At 40.7% G+C, this 24,253-nt stretch overlaps 2 protein-coding genes across 3 annotated transcripts in view; one reads left to right on the top strand and one right to left on the bottom strand.

Annotated features, from left to right (window-relative positions):
- Positions 1 to 17,723, bottom strand: part of gabrb3 (gamma-aminobutyric acid type A receptor subunit beta3) — a 49,120-nt gene extending 31,397 nt beyond the window's left edge. For both annotated transcript variants that reach the window (XM_082525211.1, XM_082525213.1), the window contains exon 1: positions 17,200 to 17,723. In XM_082525211.1, the coding sequence (XP_082381337.1) occupies positions 17,200 to 17,294 (95 nt within the window). In that variant the 5' untranslated portion in view covers positions 17,295 to 17,723. The remainder of the gene's footprint in view (positions 1 to 17,199) is intronic.
- On the top strand, positions 1,095 to 22,852 carry gabra5 (gamma-aminobutyric acid type A receptor subunit alpha5). Its single transcript, XM_082525215.1, has 11 exons — positions 1,095 to 1,242; positions 1,373 to 1,488; positions 2,369 to 2,453; positions 2,646 to 2,764; positions 3,498 to 3,565; positions 4,284 to 4,504; positions 8,913 to 8,995; positions 15,994 to 16,137; positions 18,588 to 18,740; positions 18,997 to 19,208; positions 20,739 to 22,852. Exons 3-11 carry the CDS (start codon positions 2,371 to 2,373, stop codon positions 21,039 to 21,041), a joined length of 1,386 nt encoding a protein of 461 aa, XP_082381341.1. The 5' UTR covers positions 1,095 to 1,242; positions 1,373 to 1,488; positions 2,369 to 2,370; the 3' UTR covers positions 21,042 to 22,852.
- The last annotated feature ends 1,401 nt before the right edge of the window (positions 22,853 to 24,253 follow it).

Below are 24,253 nucleotides of genomic sequence, written 5' to 3'. Positions count from 1 at the left end.
TTTGCGTCTTTAACTTGTTTCATTTTATTTATTTGAATCTGATTTTTAGTATGTGGGGCACAGAAACGGACACTAAATGTATATTTTAGCTTCTGTGCATACAAAATAAACTAGACTTCTTAATGAGGCTATTTAACTGAGTTTTAATTTTTTTAAGTTGACAACTTATCTAAAAGGGTCCTCCCTAAAGGAGAGTTAGCTTGATTGCTCTTTTTCATTCTAACTGGGGCCATAATTTACAAAGTGGAAATCTTATTGTAATTAATAAAATATGGAAATGGTGACTGAGAACATAAACTCATCGGGAAAGTCTTTACTTGGGTCAGATTTTGATAGCAGTAGGCTCTTTTTTCACAAAGACTTCTATAGACGAACCAAAAAGAGTCGCCCTCTGCTGTCCTTTTGAAACATGGGGCTTCAGCTTTACTGTTCAGACTCGGAAAAAAACACACTATAAAAACAGAGAAAAGGTTTATCTTACACTGCGAATTTTTGATAGTTTTATATTATATTGATGATATATTACGGTTTTATGTAACTAAATGTTGTAACATAGTATAAATGTATTATATATAATGAGGGACAAGGGTTGGAAATGAGCAATAGCTATAAACTGTGATGTGCAGCATTGCAGAGTTTCGTGCTCTATATTGGAACTATGTTGAACTGCATTGTCCCTTTTAAATAAATAAATTGGAAGTAGACGCATCCTTCTTTTTACTACAGTCTAGATACAGTGGGTACGGTGGATGTCACTGGATGTTGATAAAATACAAATAATTTGTAGTTTGCAAATACACTAGAGCACTGGAGGGGAGCAGTAGATCAGTGCAGTATACCATGAGTGCAGCTGCCTGTTAAAACAATAGAACAGCGTTGAAATGAAAATAAGCCACTTCTGTTTGTGTAGCTTTAACCTCACATTAAATAAGTAAAGCTTTTACGGCTAATATTGCTGATGGCTCTCATGCTGTGGATTATTACTACGGACACTTTGATTTTTGCCTCTTTTTTTTGCCTCCCTCTGCCACCTCCCCCTCCCTCCCCTCTCCGTCTCTCATCCCTCTACAGCATCTCTCCTCCGCTCACTGGCCACACATCCTCCCGCTTCTCTGCACGCTCGCCTGCTCATTTCGCACCAAACTCTACATTTGCACTCAGCTTTTCCTTTGGATACACTATTGGATTTTTTGCTAAGCTGGCTTTGTGCTCGCGGCTCCTCGGAGACCAAACTAAAGGATGGTCAGTCAGCACAAGTGTTGGGAAGCCTTTATTTTTTCGCTGCCAACCTTTTAATCGCTCTGGGGAGAAATAAAGCTCGCTGACAGTGAAGTCAGTCCACATCTTCTTCCTCTCTCTTTCCAACATACAGTTATTGTGCGCGGATGGAGGTGTCGGCCTTAGGAATTGATGCCAAATTGTGAACAGTGCAGTCTGCGTGTGTGTGAGAGACCTGCGGAGAAGTTTGACTGCGCATCGTCTTGTGTGGTAAGCTTTGGTAACTGCGTCTCGGCTCCTGTGCAGCACCGCGTTATTTTAGGCCACTACAGTATGAGATGTAGTAGCACGGATTAGTGAACAGGCTAGAAAAGAAAAGAGTATCCCCGAGGTCTGCTGCTGCTGATGCTGCTGCTGCTGATTACGAAGGACCCGCAGACACCGTCCTCCTCACGGGAGTTTAATCAGCTTGTAGAGATCTGTGTCGGACTTCAGATGATTCAGTGAAGAGTACCTTCAGTCACAGCAACACAGACGCGGGTTAAAAGAGTCCAGCTGTGGTGCAGAAAGGAATCTTGTAGATGCAGCACAGGTGGAGGCATTTCACCTGGATATACACGCAGCAGAGCTCACACAGCGCCAGTCCTTTGAACAGAGGCTTTTGCAGTGAGATGGGTGGGTATAGAGGGGCTCCAACAAAGAAGGAACTCACTGTTTGCATGTCTGAGCCGTGAAAGCTGCACTGGATATTTATCAGCTTTTCATTTTTTCTTGTCACACCTCCGCTGAAGGTCTGAACATCTGCATGTCTTACAGATGTTGCCTAGTGTTTAGGAAGGCTGATGGCCACTGCGCTGCGAGATGCTGAATTGATTCTGTCACACATTTCCTGTAGTGGAGCTGTTAAAGATTTATTGAACCCATAGGCTTGGAGTGAGTGCAGAGTTTCTGGGGGACAGTGTGCAGATCATCTAATATTTGACTTAGTTTCCTCTGCCAAAAAAGGCAACATGATGTGCCAACAAGGTCACATCTCAAAAGCTCTCAAACGGAACTAAGTTCTGATTATTTTGAACTAAGAGTTAGCCCTGGCAGTAATAATAAAAAAAGGTATTCAAGTTTTAAACTACTGCGTGTGTGTCTTTTTCAGGAATGGGCGATGGAATGTGCTGCAGCTTTGCAATGAGGCGTCTGTGGTTCTGTGTCTTGCTTGCGAGCATCACCTGCCGTCTGAGGTAAGGAACTGACTCTTAATGTTAGCACACTGTAATGGCACATTTTTCACAGCTCATTGCTTAATAAATAGGAATTGATTGTTCAACATTTTTAAATAATTTTACAGAAAGTTAAAGGTGTTTATATGACATCCTTTTTTTTCTAATCCACCCGTGTCCAGGATCAGCTTTCTGTTTCTGTGTTTCCTCCAGCTTCTCCCAGGAGATAACTCCAAAAGAGGCAGAATTAAATGACAATATTACCATCTTCACGCGCATCCTGGACGGACTTCTGGATGGTTACGACAACAGACTCCGGCCCGGATTGGGAGGTAAGCCCAGCGAATGTTTAAACCTCGACACAAATTTTCTCCCCTCAGAGAAAAAATGCTCCGCACCGCAACATCTGCCTTCTGCTCGGCCCAGAAAATTAGTCTGTATTCACGAGACACATGACGAGCTGTTATGACCTCAGCTAAGTATGATTTAATGGCACTGTGAAGTATGCAGCGTGCTACTGTGACCTTGAGAGAACCACTTCATCTCTGGTTGGACGGTGGGTCCTTTGTTCTGCAGCGACTGTAAAGTTAAGTTCCCATAAATTATATTTATCAAACTGAAAAAAAAAATCTGGTTTGATGTGTAAACACATAAACATTAAAATATAGAGAATGCCCACTGGCCCAGCTTCAAAGGTGTCATGCATTAATTACTGAACAATATGCAGGCATAAAAATCTTACCGTGGCTTAAACAGTATTAAACATAGCAGAGATGAAGTGACTTTTCAAAAGATGGACTGCAGTCACCCCATCAAATAATCCACGATATGCCATTTTTAATTTTATTTTTATTTATTTATTTTTTGTGGAAGAACCTAAATTTTACAAACCCAAATGTCACACTGGATTAGTTTTTCAGATAAAATGAAATTAGAGATTTGGCCTGTTAAACTTTAATCTCTGCCCAAAGAAGCAAGAACCTAGTCCCTCATATTTAGACCAGATGATGTTGTGGATGCTGATGTCTGCTCTGGAGGCTCACTGTGTTCTGTGTTTTCTTACAGAGAAGGTGACGGAGATCAAAACCAACATCTTTGTCACCAGCTTTGGTCCGGTCTCTGACACCGAAATGGTAATAATCACACTGCAAATATACTAAATGCATACATATTTTAAGTTAAAAACCTGGCCTTATCAGAACTTTAATTACAGAAATTACAAGTCTACTTTTTTACCGTCCTGTTCCACAGGTTTGAAGAAAGTGATCCAAATTGTGCCAGAATTGAACAGATTTAAATGTTTCCATTTTTCACCTCTTAACCACGATTCAGGAAATATGGCTTGATTTTTGCATAATGTTGTTGAACACACCAATAAAAGGCAACGATCACACATTCAGCTTGGTGAAGGGATCACACCTGAACCTAAGCTGCATGATGTTAGATTTCACTAATCACTCTGCTGCTCCTTCTTAACCCTCAAATGAGCCCGAGTGCGATCACACGTAACTCTGTTATATTTTACAAAGGATGACTTTTTATTGGCTTTGTTTGTGTTTCTCATGCCAAATACTGTTTCCTTTATCTGAAGCAAATATTCCATAATCTTCTAATCACAGTTTTTAGTCATTTTTATGCAAAAAGGAGTGAAAAAAAACCTCACAAAATATATGAACAAAGTGTACCAATTCCTGTAAGAACTGTGAACTATTGTTGAACTATTGTAGGAGAAACAGACAATTTCATGACTGAGCACTAGTTAATCATCATAAACTTTCTTTATTCCATCAATTTGTTTAGATGCATACGTGACTTCTCTCATATTCATGGGTCTGAGCTGTTTTCCTGCAGGAATACACCATCGACGTATTCTTCCGCCAAAGCTGGAAGGATGAGCGACTTTGCTTCAAAGGCCCGATGGAAATGCTTGCCCTGAATAATCTTCTAGCCAGCAACATCTGGACCCCTGACACCTTCTTCCTCAACGGGAAAAAGTCCATTGCACATAATATGACTACACCTAACAAGCTGCTGCGGCTGAAGGATGATGGGACTCTTCTCTACACCATGAGGTAAGCAAACGTTTTATCCAGCTTGAACTGAAAGCATTTCTTTTCCAGCCAGTCTTACATTACAAACCTTGACTCATAAGAGCTGGCTAGCCATGTTTAAAGATATTGTATAATCCAATTAAACCTGGAGCGATGACTGAAACCTCTATCAGTCTGCGATATTCCTTTGGTAATGGTTTTTAAGACCCCCGCTGCTCTAATACAGCCCACACATTTATACTCTGTGTCTCAGTGGTGCATTGATGCGTCATCATGTTGTCCTCACACTGTAAACTGGAGGTCAGGGGAACTGGAAATGTTTGCTTTGACCCAGTGCTCTGTTCTCTCCTCTACTATTAACTAACTCTGTCACCACGTCACAGAAAGCTTTACTTTGAAAACAGCACAAGCTGTTCGCAGCCCAGATTTCACATGCTCTGGCTCTTTCAAAGGATGCATACAGTTCAAGAATGCGTCTTGTTCTCAGTTTGTGCCGCCTTAACAACTGGAAAGAGATTTTTTCCTTGCATAAAGCATACTAATCCACTCATTATTAGTTCAGAGAATGGCTTGTGGATGCATAATACATTAGACTCTGTGCTGTGGAAAGAAATGTATTCTAGATAGAACCATCTCATTTACATCCACTTTCATTTCAGTGCTGCGTCATCATCTTATCAGGTCAATAAATCCTGCAAATCAAATATTAACAAAGGAAGTTTGAGGAAATGGACATGGCTGCGTGTCAAAAATCATTATCGATCCTCTTACTTTGAAATTGCTACAAATCTACAGCACATTTTCCAACGCTACGAGCCATTAGAAACGAGTTCAAGGCAGCCCATTAATGCATTTGTGTTCTGGGAACGAGGTTATTAGCGGAACATTTTAGCCATGTCTTACTCTCCTCTCCTGCGTTCGTCGTTCTGCAGTGTGCAGTGCCCCAGCTGCTGTAGGATGAAAAGATCCCTTAGAGAAACATGAAGGTTTCTTCCAGACAGTGCAATGCCACATTATGCACAATATGGCCCAAAACACGCAATAACTTCCTAATAATCCAATAACATGGACCTCGGTGAAATAACATAGTGAAAGCATCAGTCATCCTTTTAATCATCTGGTAATTTACCTGCACTCTTTTTATTGGTCAGTATGATTTATTAACATCTGTATGTGTTTGACTAACTAAATGATCTGATGATGTAGAAGTCTCAAAACAAAACGCTGTGTGTCAAACATGATTCACTTAGGAGTAATTAATCTAAAACAGGACAGAATTAAACACCTGCTGTTGTACCGATACTGTAAGTGCTGACATGGCAATCAGCAGAAACAATACCAGGATAATATTAGTGATGCTTTTACCTTACGTTTAATTTATTTAAACTGTTTTATCAATAATCTTTCTCAAGTTTTCCATCTATTTAATGCCATGAAAAGTGATAGTTAATGCATGTCTGTGAAGGTTCTCAGTCAGCGAGCTGACTCTGTGAGCGACCATCTTTGAACAGAGGCGGGGGTTTACGACACCAACTGTCTGCCATCTATAATCCAGTTTTGAGATCCCTTCCCAGACGCCTTAACGCCCACTCACATCCTGGGCCATCTGACCTCAGGAATTCGCTTGATAAGGTGGGGCCAGGTTTCACAATGAACACACCCGAAACTCTGGCTGATTGGGACCCACGCCCAGTTTCCCACCTTGGCTCAGGCGACTAGAGGATCATCAGGGGGTCCTTTTGTCCCTCTGTGGGGGGTCACTCCCACTAGGTTTATATCTGGGACTCTCCACCATTTGACCTTAGAACTGAAGAAGCTTCTCGGATGAGAGGTGAAACGTCTTCAAGCAACTTAAAGAAGTCCAGACGCTTTTCTTTGCAAGCTCCTTTGACTACGATAGTTAATGCATGTTTTTGCTTTCAGAGCTGTCATTTAGACACATTGGTTTATAAATCCATAAAGATGTTATTCTCTGTTCAAGAAAGGAGTGAAGCAAAAAACTGAAAAGAAGGACAACTATATTTTCCAGCATATGTCGCATGTTTCAATAACAACAAAACCTAAATTCAACTCCTCCAGTCAGATAATCGGCTGTAACAATATAACACAATCACCACTAGGGGGTCCTATTCTATGGAAGCCCGTTTCCGCCACTAAAAAAAAAAAAAGCTAGTATCCATAACTCGAAATTTCGAGATAATAACTCGAAATTTCGAGTTACTTTTCTCAAAATTTCGAGTTAGCTCTGTCAATCAAAAATATACGTGAATGAGGTCGCTTTCTTGTTACCCGGAAGCATATGGCGCAGGACCGCGCACTCAAAAACGGATCCCAACAAATTAAAGTATGTTTGCTGATAGTAACACCATGTGATTCAGCTAATAACACATCATTTGTGAAGCCAGGCTGAAAACACTCAGCAATCTGTGCATTCACGACTGGATGTAATACCGGTAGCTTAGCTGTAGCATTTGTAGCTGAGGGCTTCAGCTTCCGGGTAACATGGAAATGACGTCATTCACGTAGATTACTGATTGGCAGCGCTAACTCGAAATTTCGAGTTGCTTTTCTCAAAATTTTGAGTTAATATGTCGAAATTTCGAGATAATAACTCGAAATTTCGAGATAATAACTTGAAATTTCGAGAAAATAACTCGAAATTTCAAGAAAATAACTCAAAATTTTGAGTTATGGATCCTTTTTTTTTTTTTTTAGTGGCGGAAACGGGCTTCCATACTATTCAGACACAGCGAGCAGTGACAATTTTTTAGAAAGTATATTTTGCTCTGTGATGTATTCAGTGAATCCCAAGCTTATCTGTATTCATCTTTGATTCTCTCTCTCACATCGAGGCTCGTGCTCTGTGCCGTGTGGATTTTATTCACACGAAACAGCCGAGACAGCAGATGTGGTTCAAAATGAAGAAATCCTTCTGCTGTGCAGGATTATGACAGTCAACTAAAACTCAAAACTAACGTTTGCTGCAAAAAAATTGGTGGCAAAACTAAAAACTTTGAGGAAAAAATAAAATGAACTTTAATTTGATATTGTACTGCATATAAAGTAACTGCAGTAACTTCAAAATATTGCAGAAATATCTTCTTTAGTTTTGTCTGCCGTCAGTTTGCTCAGCACAACAAGACCGAGCAGGTGTCGTTGCACATTTGAATCGAGACTTTGCATTGCGTTACAATGTTTAATGCGCAAGTGTCAAAGTATTAAAAGTGAAATAAAAGTAATATAGTATAACAATATAAGAATATGTTATTTTAATGTGATTAATAAGCACATGTTTTAAATAATATCAGCACTGTTATAAAAATATATGGACATCCACATCTGTAGATTTCAGTGTGTTGTTGGAGTCTTGTGTTTTTTTTAGATATATAATTCCTTAGATTTGTGGAGGTTTGACACCTCACAAGATCAACTATGAGCGATAAATTGCACATGTACTCGCAGCAGACTGATCATCTGTTTCATAAAAGAGGAGTTCATTAAATGCGAGTGAACTCACACATTTTTACTCAAGAAAGGGAAAATTAGATATTTGAAATGGTTGCACAGATCAACTGGACTGAATGTGATTCATACACTTAACGGAGGTTGACGGCCCTGTTTGTGAGGTATTCTTGGTGGAAAACATACTATGATCCATTATTTAAATCAATGTGAGAGTCACAACCACACCTGGAATTGTAATGATCACCAAGTAAGACAAAAATACACCAGAGAGAGCAAATCCAACGTTTGGGTCATACAGATGAAGGCAAGCAGATCAGGAGCAGCCGTGGGGCAAAGTTTAGTAAACTTTCCTAAATGGTCACAACTAGACTACAACCAAGAAACGTCAAACAACGCCCCCAAATACAAAAGTAGAAACAAGGTGAATGTACACAAGAAATCAAGTTAATCAAGTGATCACAGGATTTGTATACTGAAATAGAAAATATGTCAAATATAGCATGTCCTGTTACCATGGTGCATTCATTTGAATAGTAGCAGCTCTCATTGTTCTCCATGTGACCAGCAGATGGCAGTGTTATATAAGACCTGGTGGTCCATTGGCTGCCTGTGTGGCTGAGCTGTGTTCACACTTTAGATCATTTGTTTCCCCGTTTTTATTTCCACTGAAGCTTCATTTGTGCATTGTTGTATTCCCACAGACAGGTGGCATCCTTTCTCCACAGACCAAAGCTCATCACGGGTCCCTCTGCTGGTTCAGATGCTTTTTGCTCTACACTGGGAAAATTGCTTTTCGCTCTACCGTTAATTATTTGAGACACTAATGAAGACAAAGGGAGATTTCTGTTTATAAATGGCTGTTTACAACATTAAACACAATTTATAATAAGGGGTTGTGTTTAATTGTGAACGAGGTGATCATGATAATGATGTAGTCAGTTCATTTTCTGCCTTTTTCTTTCAGGCTTACCATCTCTGCTGAATGTCCCATGCAGCTGGAGGACTTTCCAATGGATGCTCATGCTTGTCCCCTTAAATTTGGAAGCTGTAAGTAAATGCACCTTCAAGCAAATGCCCACTGCACATAATGAGTCTTTAATAATACAGGAAAAGGTGTGATGTAAATGTTTTATGTCAGCATCCGGAACTAGAGTGATGTTAAAATAGTTAGCAAACTTTTCGAAAAAGGGGGTACACCAGAAAGAAAAGCAGCATGTAGTTTTGACATGGCATCGGTTTCAGTGTCTTTCTCCATGCAGAGGGCATAGGGACGGATGAACGTTAGTGCGTTTGACAGGCCGTGTCCCTCAGGTGTAAAGCTATTGTTGCGGTGGTGCAGGAGAGCCATGTAGACACTGACACACTCCTCCTGATGAAGCCATTAATCAACATGTCAGGGCTGCTCCTCTGCACCCTTCACTGGCTCGGCTACATTTAATGGGAAATTTCTGAAACAGCTACCCTACATGCACACACACTGGAAGCAGCTAGAGACATAAACACACACACCAAATCTAAATTTACCACCAAGGTAACCTTAGAAATCTGGACATACTTTTGCACATGAACCGCCAAACCGCCACCTTCCATGTGACTTCTATGTTAGTCAGCTTGTCTCACACGGTCCAAAAATATCTGGGGAGCTCCTGTTCTGTAAGCTTCAGATTAGCATTTGAGGCTTTCCCTGCCACTGACATGACGTAGTGATCGCAGTCCTCATGAGTGCGCTTGCCGCATGCTGACCCTTAGCTGCTCCCACAGCTACTTTGGTCGCCTTACCGGCAGGTGAAACCAAGTGCAGGGATAATCGCAGCAGCTAATTAAGAGAACAACTGCTGTGAAGTTGATGAACTCTACTTGAAGTCCATCAGGGATCCCTGACAATCGAAACCTCCTCACAGAGGAGCTGTTCTTCTCATTTTTAGCTCCATATTTTTAATATTGTATGATTCACAGATCAAGGTTTTCTTCCTCATATCAAGGTGGACCTTAGTGCTACCCCTCCTCTCCATTCTAAGGCAAGCGAGCTTTGCTCTGATTGGCTGTCAGTCATAAACAGAAGGTTAAAACCGAAAGTAAGGGGAATGGCCATGTATCTACTCTCACTGACATCACACAGATCCAACAGTATAACACCCGTGATGAAATGAGTGAACTGAGATCAGTTGGCAGGCGGAGCTTTGGGCTCACAGGGGGTTTGTGTGTAAATACTGAGCCTTTTTATAATGCCAGTGTCCACTGGAACAGAAGATTTATGACAGGAAATAAGGAAATGCATAAAAGCGCCACTTTAAATTAATTATGTAAGTTTAAATACAGCACTAGTTGCTTGGTTTCTTGCAGATTTAGTGTAACAGACAAAGTCTATTGCATACAGCAGCTCATTGCAAATACACAAAGAAAAAACACTGACAATAAAAGTTGTAACAAAAAAGCAACAGAATCTCTTTAATTTTGTGAAGATTCTTTTAAAATTTGATATCCTTGAATGGAAAAATGTGAAAACCCATCAAAGGCTGAAAGCTATGTTAACCATCAGTATTAACTACAAAAATAAAATAAGTGGAAATCGTTCCAAACTGTCCAAATAACACAAATAATTAAGCTCAACAAAAGCAGTGATGGAAGTGTGGCTGCAGTATGTATTATTGTAGCTTTGCTAAGTTGTGATCTATCGTGATGAAGGTGAAAGGCTGTGAGCTGTAAAAGTTAACGTGCGATACATCCTGTTTTCTCCAACTCCATTAACCCAAGCTAATCCTCTGACCTAATGGACAGCACTCACCCGTGAGCTCAAAGCTTTCAAAGCTACAGTAGACCTTTCCTTTGCTGTTGTGTTAATCACCTTTCATGGACTGAACTGTACAACCACCAGTATCTGTGTGCCTGCTGTCGCTCATCGCTGTGACACAATTTAAAGGAAGTGTGTGATGCACAGAAAGCCTTTACCTGATGTAAATACACCAGAGCAACACGCAGGTCTTGTTTTGTGGTCACACTGGTGGCCACGTGACCATGCGTATATATCTTAATTTGTTTTAGTCACATTACACCTGTAGTCTCTTTGATTCTCTTAGTGTACCTCCTTACATACGACTTCCAAAATTCCAAACCAACTTTTGAAAAAGAGCCGACAATTCTGGTGAAGTTTTCGTCTACAGCAGTCGATTCACAATCTCAGTGTGTGTGCCAACTGTCGTACAGCCTTAATTACAATTCACTCGCCATAACAGATGGTTTCTTTTTGCCTGAATTTACAAAGATTTATTTGTACCTCAGTAAAAACGCCGTTAAAAAACATCATAATACAAGAAAAAGTCTAACATGGCACGCTAGCGTGCTGGACTCTTGCGACACTATTCTGTCCTCATGTTTGAGTGTTAGCATGGGAAAATGCTAATCTGGAGTCGTGTTCTTGCCGGCGTCTCAATTTTTCACAGCTGAAGTAATTGCTCAGATCATTCATGCACCTGTAAATGAACCGAAATGCAAATACAAAACAAAGTAAGACGAACGTTCTTACTCAGTCTGAAAGGCTGTTTTTTCTAATTTTAGATTACACTCTGGGTGATAAATAGAAGTGCTCCATGTTCAGATATATGCACACAAACCACATTTATCAGGATGATTTCTTACTTTCATTTGTCTCTTTTTTGCACTTAATGATGGGCAGAAAACACTATCAGGACCGAAACAGGGAACAGAGTCACAGTTAAACTGAAAATATGACATAAACCTTTGAAAAGGATGTTTTTAATTTGGTTACTAATAAATGTATTTATATGTCCACGTGTATCTGTATAGGTTTTAGACAGACGTAGGCCTGATTCTATTACTGTGATATACAGCTCCCGTTAACACTGCAGTTTATGCAGAAGCGTCTCAATGTTTGGGTCTTTTAATAAAGAAATCTCCTATGCTTAAAATATACTTAAGACATCCGGTTCAGCCTCACACGAGACTAGTGGCCTCGCCACCACCCGTCTGAGTGGTAATGAGTGTTTTCAACCCTTTGGGTCTCTCTGATTTTCTCAGGCATGTCTGAAGTACACTGGCTGCTTTATGGGCCACATGTACAGTGACTTCCTGTATGTAAAGATGTTTTACAGATGAAGTTTCTGAGTGTTTGAGCTTGTTCGCCGACTGTGATGAGCAGTAAGGTTTGTGGTTTTGTTGCAACAGCTGTAATGCAATAACATTTTTTTAAACTTTATAGCTGATATTTGTAATAAATGTTTGAATTTCTCTCATGGTTACCATAAAATAAAAATGTTTTTTACTATGTGGAACGAGCTGGTGAACCAAATCAGGTCCAAATCTTCCTACATATCTGTAAATCAATAACATAAAAACAATATATATTTTTTGCATTATTTTAAGAGAAATGAGTGGCCAAGAAAATTTTCATATTTAACCTTTTTAAAGTACTATTTGCTGTCTTGTGTGTTTGTTGTGTTATGTAGAAGTGGCTACAGAGAATAAAGTGTATTCACTGTGAGCATACATTGTCATTAAGAACTGTAGTGTATCAGGGTTGACACAACGGAAGTGTTTCACCTGTTTTTAGGTTTGTTCACACTGACCTTTAAGGTACGCTGTTGTAAACAACCAACACCCTCTGGGGCTTAAAAAAAAAAAGAAAGCTAAAATCTGCAGTTCCTTGAACGCCCACTTGAGGCTCCGACAGTGAGTAAGTTCTAGTAAATAGCAGATACAAACAAAGAAACTGGAACTCAATCATAAAGATTTATGGAAAAAGAAAAGGGTGAGTTTTCATTACGAAAGCCAATATGCAAAAAGTGCTACTTAGAGTTTCCAGACTGCAGTGTAGTTTGATTTGGGGAATTACCATTAGCTTGAAGACTGGAAAGAGTGTAAAAGATGACAGTTTGTGGCTTAACTTTATTTTCAAGAATACTTTTAGTCTAAAGCAGCGACCTCTTTCAGACTCATAACCAGTGTGATCTACGGTATCTTGGGCTTTCTCTCCACTTTAATGATAACTCTGAGGTCAGTCTTTAGAACGAGGTGACAGTCCTCCAACCTGCAGGATGGAAAACAGCGACGTTGTGGCTGTTGTTTCTGAATCGTTTTTATATTTTAAGAAACTCTCTAAAAAAGCACAGACTCCTTTTCAGCCTGTGCAGAAAGCGGTTTTGAGCAAAGTGCCATATATAACCCTCAGTCTGTGATGACACTGGCTTAAAGTTCATTTTTTCTATTTTAGAGCAATGAATGGCTTAGTCATTATATAAAGGTCTTTTGTCTCCCAACAAGTGTATAAGCCTCGATCTACAGACAAAGCTCTCTGAACTGTTTAAGTGTGGGTGAAGTGTTACAGTAGGTGCAGCGCGTAATGTATTCTGTGACTCGGATGTACAAAGATTCGTTCGAGGCAACGCGGAGCCTCTTTAAGACGATAATCCACAGCCTGGTTGACTGGGGTCAATCTAAATTACAGTGAAGTCTTCTAACACCACAGTTGCTGGATTAGTGCAACACTGTTAGATTGGATTCTGCACTGCGGTACAACTGAGAGAGAAAGACACACAGATGCATCTACTGTACAGTACGTGTGGAGTTTGTACTTGGGATCGTGCGTGGGATCGCCGCCTTTGCGTTTTGCAGAGTTCACTTGTTTCTAAAACGAAGCTATGAATGAAAGATTGAGCTTGAAATGCACGAGGATGAAGAGGTAGTGGCAGCAAAAGGAAGAGTCTGACGTGTCACAGCAATCCCCCTCACTGTGCCACATATAACATCAGGGCGATTATGTTAGAGCCACACACGAGCTCTTGACAGCGACTTCAACTTAATCTCTGTGTAATGAAGTCACACTGGTGACTTTTCTTTCAAAGAGCTCTGGTATTATCACTATTTTAGCTAAGTAACTGACTTTCATCATGAGGACACTTTCGTGATAAATTAAGAAAAATGTTTTGCAAGTGTAGCTTTTGACACAATGAATAGAAAACAAAAATGAAGGATTTTCAGACAGAAGCTAAACAAATGGAGGTGCAACTATAAGGAAGACAAACAGACACTCTGACTCAGACTGAGGCTGTACATACACCAGAGGTAAAAAAAAAAAAAAAAGACGCAGCTGAAATAAGTTAAGAAAATAAAAACGAAGCAAATTTGGACATAAGATACAAAAGAGCGAGGAGAAAGAGAGAGGAAGCTAACTAAAAACAAACTCCACAAAATCATCGGTAGATAAACCTGACAAGGAGTAAAGTAAACATATAAAAACACAAAGAGATCAACTTAAAGCAAAGAAGAATGAAGAATTCATAAAGAGTCCATAAATCACATAAATCATTCTCGAGAAGAAAGAAACTATGAACTCAAAATCCAGGGACTGGGGCCCTTTTAGTGCATCTGCATGAACACTGCTGGATATTTGTGGCACATTTTGGATTTCTGGATCATACTCAGTAAGTTAGCATTTGTCAGTCATTTGGAACTTTTTTTTGCTTTTCCTGTTAAACAGCACCTGTATCTGAACATTGACGTGACTAAAAATGCAGCTCTTACATAATTTCATTCACGTAACATGTCATTTATCAAACTCATCTTTGCTTAACAGGAAGTAAAAGCTCACAGGGGACACAAAATAATATTGTGAACATGCACCGTGGGTGGACGGCTCGTGTGGCATTAGGACTTTTGTTCTTTTTTTTGTTTGTTGTTGTTTTTTTGGGGGGGGGGGGGGGGCTTATGTGTGCGAGTGTGTTGTTTAATCCATGACATGACATTCATTCAGCAGACCGTTTATTTCTGTTCTAATAATATATTCGAATCCTTTCTGAAAGCGTCAGAAGCAGTCAGTCACTTCAGCGTTTTTCACTTTGACGGACAGGAAGGACGAAGCAAACTAAAGTTAATGACAGACCCACTGAAACAGCTGTGCTACTCTCACGCTTGCATGCTTCAGAGTTCCTTTTATTCATGAAATTAAAGAAATATAAATGATGTTGGCAACATAAAGGTAGTTTCTGTAATGAGGTTTGGAGTTTAGTCATCTCAAACCTCTTTGAGTCTTTGATGGACTCTGTGCAGATGTCTCACCTCAGCGATATCACTGATGGTAGTTTTATTGTTTATTACAGATATTCAGAGTGCCGTGTTTAAAACAAGCTAAGTAGCAAAGCCAGCTAAAATAGTCGACACAAGTAAGCGTTATTACAGGCTGCTACAAAGACATGCATCGCTGCTGTAGTGTTTAATGCACGTCCAAAAAGTCTCCAGTTTTGGTGACTGAATTCTAGGATTTTACTTAATTATTTACTTACTACTGAGAATTAATTAGCAGGCATTCATGTCTGTGTGGCGCTCCTATAAACTCTGTACCCAACCTTGGCCACTTTCTGCTGCCGAAAGAACACCACGGCCAACATATTAGCACCGAGGCTTCAGAATGTAGAGCTCCAAAACCAGTGAGCAACATTACGATGTCTTTTATCGAGTCTCCACAAAGCTGCAGAGAATGAACACACTCTTCACCTGCAGTTAATGAGTTCAGCCATGTGTCCACATTTTAAACAAATCATGTTTTTGATCACAACTCAAGAATTCATTCAGCAGTTATTATAAAACTGGAAGACTCGGGGAGTTTATGTAGAAGGTTAAAGGTCAAATCTGGACATAGACATTATCGATGTTTATGTTATTTTAAAGAATTGTTCCTGAAGCAAAGAGTGATATTAGTTATTGGACTGTTTCTCATAAATGGGAGATTCAAGAATATTTTTGCGATGTAATTAAAACTGAGTCCAGGCGAATATCAGATAAGTTCTTTTTTCTCTGATGAACAGTAAGTATTGCGTTCAACGCCTAATCTGAAATGCGTAGGTGTTGAAAAGTCCTTTAAATGGTGTTTTAAAAGTTTGTAGTGTTTTTTTCTGTCCTTTTTTGTTTGCGCTGAAACCAACTGTGAACATGGCGGTTAATGAAACTGGATAAAATTACTTCCTGATATAAATCCAAATAAAATTGAAACAAAGTCTTAAAAGACTGCACATCTTTGTGTTTTGTTTTCTTAGATGCTTATCCGGTCTCGGAGGTGGTTTACAGGTGGACCGAGAAAGCGGCTGACTCGGTGGTGGTTGCGGAGGAAGGGTCCCGGCTCAACCAGTATCACCTGATTGGTCAGGACGCGGGCACAGAGGACATCTACACCAGCCGAGGTAAAGCGAAGAGTAAATGGACTCAGATTACAGATGAACCATCCCACAGCATCACACACACGACCTCTTACGTCTTAGCTCTCGCCGTTATTTCCCTTCTTACTGCAGCGGTCATACCCCAGCTTCAGGCTGTGTTAAGCCCTCACTTCCACCCTATTATCCGTGTTATTATAGTGTTCCAAAGATATTGTGTGAAGAAACTGTTTTCAAATCAAGCAGGATAGAGACAATGAATGAATCACAAGGATTTGAGGATGCCTCCCACACATAGCCAGCTGTCTCTGCAAAGAGAAGAGATAGGATGGTGCTGGGAAGGGGAGGGGGGGTGAAAAAAAATCACTTATCCGTGGTCTGAGCCATTGGGTCTGTAGGGTTAATCCGTTTGCAGGCCCATCAGTTGTGCTTTTACTAAGTGACGTCACAGCGCAGGGATTGGCTGCTGGAGTGGAGGCATGTGGGGTGGGGGGCAAATGGCATCTGCTTAATTCTGTTATGTAAAGAAGTACAATAATACAATTCTGCTGCTTGTTGGTGGAGAGTCTTCACAGAGGAGGAGTTCCTATAGTGTGATGTATACAGAAATAGCTATCTTGATCCAGTATCTGCCGGTGCAAGCCGGTGTTTACACTGGCTGGTGTATGAAAAGTGAACACTTGTCAAGAGGCACGTCACATGCTTCTTACATGGTAAAAAGAATAAGCCAGCTATGCTTACACAGGAGGAAGACCGAGACTCAGTAACCGATGAGATTCTGCCATAGACAGCAATTCTGTCTTTACACACCCCTGCAGCTCAGACTGGTTAAAGAGGGCAGACACACAAAGCCATCGTGTCCTTAATTAGTATCACTAATCTGGGGTGCAAGCCCTCTTTAACAAGCCGAGAATAGCTCAGCAAGGTGCTCACAGTGAAATGACCTTTGACCTCACAAGCTAAGCTGAGGATGATGTGAGAAGAGGAGCAGGAGCTGAGCTGAGAATACTTGTGATTTCACTTGGTTAAAGACACCGGGTTACAATTAAAAGCGGCAAAGCTCAACAGATGGTTTCGAAATGTACTCACCAGTTGACCAACATAGCTGCGTTGTTCTCTGCTATGAATGGCAGTTCTCCACAGACACTCCAAAAACCAAACAGTAAAATCCACCACAACTGCATTTTTTCACGCCTCGGAGATTTCCATCCACTTCCAATCCCAGCAGGCGGTCAGATCAGAGCGGGGTTCGCCCGGCCGTGCCACCACGGAGCAGGGCTGCTCACTGCTAGTCCTCGGAGCGAAGGCAGCACAGGTGCCCTTTTCATTAAGAACATGATGCTCGTTGTTGCATCTCACAAAACTTTCCTGCGGTCCCTCTCAGCCCCCCTCTGCTTCAGTCATCTGTGCACCTGCTTGTAATCACCGCTGATCCAGGTCTGTTTTAGTGTTCTCGCTCAGCAAAGGCAAGGATGTACGTCCCCAATCAAAGGCCTGGCCTGACAGAATGGGATGGACTGTCTTTCACACACAGAGACACACACACACACACACACACACACACACACACACACACACACACACACACACACACACACACACACACACACACACACGCATGCATGCACATAGAAAGAGAGAGAGAGGGGGAGGAAGCGAGAGAGAGATATACAGGATGCAGATTGTGACAAGGGATTAGTGAGACAGAAAAATCGGATTTTGCCAGGAGAAAGCAGCAGTCATCTGTGGATTTTCTATAGTTTATCAGACTCCATGGCTCAACAGGATTTTTGGGAAAAAAAATAAAAAATCCTTCAAATGAAATCTTCAGTTGGTTAACGAGATATGATGAGTTCCCCACAAACCTTTTTTCTTTAAATAATCGAATTCACACATTTGGATGATGGCCAGGGCATTGTCGGGTGGTTTGATGTAGAGCACAGAGTGCAGAGTGACGATGTAGCAACTGCTCACAGGCCACATGTTTCAGGAAAGGTAAAAGGTCTCAGAGATTAAGGGGTCAGACGTGATACCCGACGCAAGTAACTCCTAACATACATGTGAGAAAAATGTATTTATAAACTATGTGTTAGGAACCTCTGGCCTGCAGTGGTTCAGCTGTGGTAGGCAGAACCAAAGTTAGTGGAGACCAGAACAAAAGCTAAAAGAAGACGGGAGGTTGGACCAGCATTCTCAGGTGGCTAATAACATGACTTCAAATAGAAGGTTAATGCAGCTGTTTATCCTAAAAGTGTTGCACTGACAGGTTACAGTGCCCCCAAGTGGCCAAAAGTTTTTTTTGGTTAATTCGTTTTTTTGTTTTGTGTTTCCAAATAAAAGAGCATTTTAAATATAAATGCCACTTTTCTTTGTGTTGTTTAGAAGTTTTTGCTCAGTTTTACTCCATGTTATTTTCTTTAAAATACGGAATTGAGTAACTAAAATAACTAATTGCTCATTTCTGCTGTTTTCCACAGGTCAATACACCGTGATGATGGCTCACTTTTACCTAAAGAGGAAGATCGGCTACTTTGTCATTCAGACCTACATGCCTTGCTTCATGACTGTAATCCTGTCACAGGTTTCCTTTTGGCTAAACCGCGAATCGGTGCCAGCACGGACCGTGTTTGGTACGTTTGAAAAAAGGAGAGAAATCAAATGAATTCAGATATTTTACATAATGTTAGCAAATTTCATGTGCTGTGGGAATATAAAGCTGGGAAATGAGTGCAGTGAATATTCCTAAATGTCTTTTTCTGTGACTCGGCTTCACAATCTGCCTTTAATACTTTGATACGTGCCCTGTTTTTATGACTTAATCTGCTGGAATAGAAACTGAAGAGCAAGTGTGGTGAGTAAAACTGACCCAGTTTTCTGCACCACCAGGTGTGACCACAGTGCTCACCATGACCACTCTCAGCATCAGCGCTCGAAACTCGCTGCCTAAAGTGGCTTACGCGACTGCCATGGACTGGTTCATCGCGGTGTGCTATGCCTTTGTCTTCTCTGCCCTCATTGAATTTGCCACAGTTAATTATTTCACCAAAAGGAGCTGGGCGTGGGATGGGAAAAAAGCAATGGAGGCCCAGATGCCAAAGGTACGTGCTGTGCTCCAACCTGCCCTCGACTCACATTCTTGTTGATTAACTACAGTGGAATTCTTGGAACAGGAAAACTGAAAATACATTTTCAGATCTTGATGTAGTTTTTAAAGTCAATATTGAAGGCTGGAAAATTGATTTTTTTTCCTCACATAAAGTTGGCCTGTATTCTCAGTGTTACAGCTGGTTGTTACAGCTCAATATATTTGATAGAGCCAAGCTCACTTTATTTAAAAATAAAGGTCCTGTAAAACAGCGGTCCCCAACTCCCAGGTCATGGACCGGTACGGGTCTGTGAATCGTTTGGTACCGGGCCGCGAGAGTTGAGGCTCGGGTGTGAAATTTATGGTTTTCAAGGTTTTTATCATTAACTCGGTTTCTCTGGGTCTTTTCCCTTGTGTTATGAATTGTTTTTGTCTTAGTCGTATCATTTTCATTTGTTGTATTTATCTGCGACATCTTAAAGGCTGGTTCTTGAAAATATTGTCTTACATTAAACCGGTCTGTGGCGCAAAAAAGGTTGGGGACCGCTGCTGTACAACATGCCTCTGTTAGGGGATCCCTTGATATGTTTGAATGAAAAACTAACTAGTTAAGACATAATGCGTTGTGTGTAAATTTACTGCATGTTTGTGTGTAGCCCATAAACTGTATATAAAAGACTGTGATGGTTTGGGTTGGTCTATGAGGTCCTGGCGTGAAGCCTTAACTTGATTTTGACCATCATCTTGGTTTTCCGCATTAGTGACAGGTTGGTAGGGGCTGATGTGACAGAGAAACTGAAGACACTGATTTGTTGTACATATTGACTCTAATAAAGACCATGATTTACATTATCCACTTATGCTGTGTTAGATTTGACGTGAAACTAGCGCCCGACACCATAAACGCATCAGAAAACATTTACTGAGGTCATATGTCAAATAAAATGTTCTGTCATTTTCCCAAAGAAAATTATCGCCCCCTGCTGATCATTAGAAGAATTTCAGCTTCAGCTTGTCCATCTTTTATATACAGATAATGGTTCAGGCAGTACATTTGGCTCGATTAGGAGGAGCAATTACACAGCTTTCTTCTTTAGTCAATTATGTTTAAATAAGTTATTATCAGTGCTGCCTCAGTGGAATAAAATTGGAGAAACGCTGAAGTTTGTTCACGGTATGCCAAACCGTGCTTTCATCTGCTGTGGGGAGAGAGAAGAAAAAGGGGGCGCAGTGAAAATTTTTATTTCCCAAATAATAATAAAGTAAGAGATGAATTGGGCGATGCGTAGAAGTTGAAAAAGCCGGATCAATATCTCCTCTGCTCAGTGTGCCGGTGCTGTGGCACAGTGCCAGTTCATTACTGCCCAAGGACGTTGATCCCTGCCTTCAGATCTCACCAGCCATCTTTTATTGTTCACCTTCAGCTCTTGTGTATGTGTGTGAGTGCCTGTGATATTATCCACCTGTTTTATTATGTTCAATGATGAATGTGCCACTTTTTCTTATGCATATTGAATCAATGTTTTATTTTGCTTCTCTACAGAAGAAAGACCCTTTAACTCTGTCTAAGAAGCCAAACAACAATTGTTCAGCTGGTGTGAATTACACAACCAACCTAACGAAGGACGCGTCCATCTCAACTATTTCAAACAGCACGGCTGTCCAGCTCAAACTGCCTGAAACCAAGGCGCCAGACCCCAAAAAGACTTACAACAGTGTCAGCAAGATTGATAAGATGGCCAGGATAGTGTTCCCCGTGCTGTTTGGGACCTTCAACCTGGTGTACTGGGCTACGTATCTCAATAGGGAGCCAGTGATCAGCAGAGATCAGCAGAGAAGTCCTTAGTCCTTGAGTCATTGACATGTTTTTTAGCTAGTTCGATAACATTGCATGTGCGTTGCTTCAAGAACATTTTGCCATGTTTGCTTAGAGTTTGTACATGATTAAAAAAAGCTTAATTTGTCACACTTTACCACTCAGTTATTGATTCGTTTCTGCCACATTGTGATCTTTTAAATTTTTTGGCATTTGGCATTTATATTTTCTCCTTGAGTCTACATTCGATGATGGCTCAGCAAAAGCCAAATGCTATGCAAAAGATGCACCTGTGTTATTACTCGAACTCGGCTTTTTTCTCCTTTGTAACTCGAACTTTGTACAAATGGGCCGGAGGTCCGGGATTGCGAAGCTGGGCCCGGGCACATGGAAATTTGCTTCCTTGTTAAAAGCAGATGAATAGCCATGCTTAATATGTTGCCTTCAGAGTGTGATAACTCATTACGAATGCACTGAAATCCTCTGCTATTACATTTATCAAAAGCCAGTTTTTCAGCTTTTACTTGAACGTTTCTGCTTCTTGTTTGCTTTCGCTGACTTTCTCCATTTCGTACGGCGAGTTCTCATTTACTGTTTTGTTCCTGTTTCCGTTGGTCCTATAAAACGGGGGACGATTTAAAGCTAACGTGATAGTGGCAGCTTCTGTTACCAAGTCCTCGTGTAGAGAATCCTGTATGTATGCAAGTGTGGTAGTAGTTTGGGAAAAATGTATATACGCTCAGCTTTTAGAAAGGCACCACTAAGCCAGTAAGGTTCATCTATGTAAAGCATATACAGCACCAGTATTACTCTAGTCTAGCGCTTTATTGACTGGATTAGGAAATGATCCAAGTAGCTTAAGCTTTAGAGATGTTGACATTTTTTTAGGTTACTTTGTTGTTTCTAAGCTTTGATAATAACTTGCAAATATTATTAACCAATATCTGGTTGCTTTGAGCAGAGTCACTCTTTGTCATGTAATTAAAAGACTGATTTGAACTAATCAGGTTATCATGAGAGACGAGGGTCTCAGTGACAAGGGTCTCATCACATTACATTAAATAAAATTCCGATGAGCTAAATGAATAATTTTATATTCTGGCAATATTTTATTTGCTTTCTTGTTGAGAGTGTAATGAGAAGATTAACGCTGCTCTCTCTGTGCAGTAAGTAGTGACGCTCTCCAGTGTTCAGACCTTATCTTAGCATAAAGACTAGAGCTGGGAATGATGTTTATTTCATTCTGATTGGCTACATTGGGGAAGTCTGCTGAAGGGCAGCACCTGGAGCTTGTAAGCTGTGCACATTTCTTTACAGATTACCATGTAAAGAAATGTGTGATGAGCTGATGTCGGCTTTTGGAGTTTCATCATAGTGGTTTGTGTTTTCTATACAGTCTATGTTTCACGGGCAGGAAAACGAACTTTGAGGAAACTTTAAGTTTTCCAAGAAAATGAAACAAACAAGCCGAGCCAATCTGGCTGTTTCCTTCTACTTTAAGTCTTTATGCTAAGCTAAGATGACCGACCCCTTTCTTTATATTTGTTTCATATGAAATACATTTCACATTTCTCATCAACCCTTTGCAAGAAAGCCATTTCCCGTTTTTAAAAGGTACTATTGTTTAAATAGAATATAATGTGATGCCCTCCACAGCAGCTGCATGCTCTACACTCACTTCAGCAGAGTTAGTTCTGCAGACTGAACAGAATCATGTGACTTTATGCCTGCGTGGCCTGCCACTACTTCATTTGTTGGATTCATTTGAGATTTTAGATACATACTGTACTGTTGTTTAAATGCAATGATCTGAAGCAATAAATAATGCTCATGAATAATGACCTCTGCTTATTGTAGTGTGTTACCATCCATCCATTCTCTTCCACTTATCCTTTTCAGGGTCCCAGGGGGTCTGGAGCCTATCCCAACTATCTTAGGGCTAGAGGCAGGGTATACCCTGGACAGGTAACACATAGACACAGACAACCAGTCGCACTCACACCTATGGGCAATTTTGAGTTTCTAATTAACCTATCCCCACTAACTGCATGTCTTTGGACTGTGGGAGGAAGCCAGAGTACCCAGAGAGAACCCATGCAAACTCCACACAGAAAGACCCCACCATCAGACTCGGCCTGATGGTGGAATTAAACTCAGGACCTTCTTGCTAACCACCGTACCACCACGCTGTTCTTATTACCATTTGATTCTCATTTCATTCAGATTTTCTTCATCTGGTTAATGTTTTTATTTATTTGTTTGTTACGAACACCTTTTTCCATGGGTACACACCTGCCTCTGCTAAAGCTTCCCAGACTCTATCCGACTGCTTTTAGTTCCAAAATATCAGCGATGATAAAGCATGAAAAACCTTCATCATCTCGGCTGTAGCATTGCATGTATGGAATGTAATCTGATGAGTGCAAGATGCTTAATCAGTTTCATCCGTTCATATAAATACGCACATTGAGTGAATAAATTTTTTGCTACATCGACGTGGTGAAAGAGACGATGGCTTAATCTTGCTTGATGGAACAACAACTGCATGTTCCTCTGCTCCTCCTTTGAATACATACATCTATATCTGGCTCGTGTAGCAGTCCACTTGTTTGTTAAATCTATCGTGGGGGTCTCTGTGGCAGTAACATCTGGCTCACATCTGTTCAACAAGGATTTAGCTCTGTTTAAGTTGCTTTTCCCGTTCAGCAAGGCCATACTCTAAGTCACAATAAGCTGTCACCAACATCACATGTCCACAGCATCAAACCACACTCCATGCTTAAAGAATGTGTTATTCCTTCTGTCCCTTTATGCACACATTTTAAATGCCAGACTAAAGAAAAAGTGACATTTTCTTGATGAACTGGGCCAGTGGCACTCCCTGCAACCTGTAGGTCAAGCTAACCCATCATATGAAAGTCATTAGCTTTGTTTAAGGACAACATGGGATTCAAAGCACTGATTTCTGATTTGATTTTGTGGCGCTGTATACTATTGATAGCAGCATAAACACGACAAGTAGACTTCTCCCTTGGTGGAATGGATAACGCATCCGACCACTGATCAGAAGATCCTAGGTGCACTCTTGGCCTGCTCTGCACTTTGAACGCTTTCCCCGGGTTAATCAAGGATTCTGGTTATACAGCATCAATGTATGCTAAGACTTTATATTGGAAGAGCCTTACAAACCCAATAACTCTTCATGACTAAACTCTTAATAACAGTGAGGAGGAAATGCATTT

Source organism: Aulonocara stuartgranti, assembly GCF_965226115.1.
Source record: "Aulonocara stuartgranti genome assembly, chromosome: 23".
NCBI lineage: Eukaryota > Metazoa > Chordata > Actinopteri > Cichliformes > Cichlidae > Aulonocara > Aulonocara stuartgranti.
This window is presented reverse-complemented; position numbering and strand designations above follow the sequence as displayed.

What these genes read in the sequence shown, in the direction of transcription:
- gabra5 (XM_082525215.1), top strand. Translation starts at nt 2,371, where the DNA reads ATGGGCGATGGAATGTGCTGCAGCTTTGCAATGAGGCGTCTGTGGTTC. An exon ending in ACTCCGGCCCGGATTGGGAG is followed by an intron (nt 2,765 to 3,497) that starts GTAAGCCCAGCG and finishes GTTTTCTTACAG; the next exon opens with AGAAGGTGACGGAGATCAAA. An exon ending in GCCAGCACGGACCGTGTTTG is followed by an intron (nt 18,741 to 18,996) that starts GTACGTTTGAAA and finishes CTGCACCACCAG; the next exon opens with GTGTGACCACAGTGCTCACC.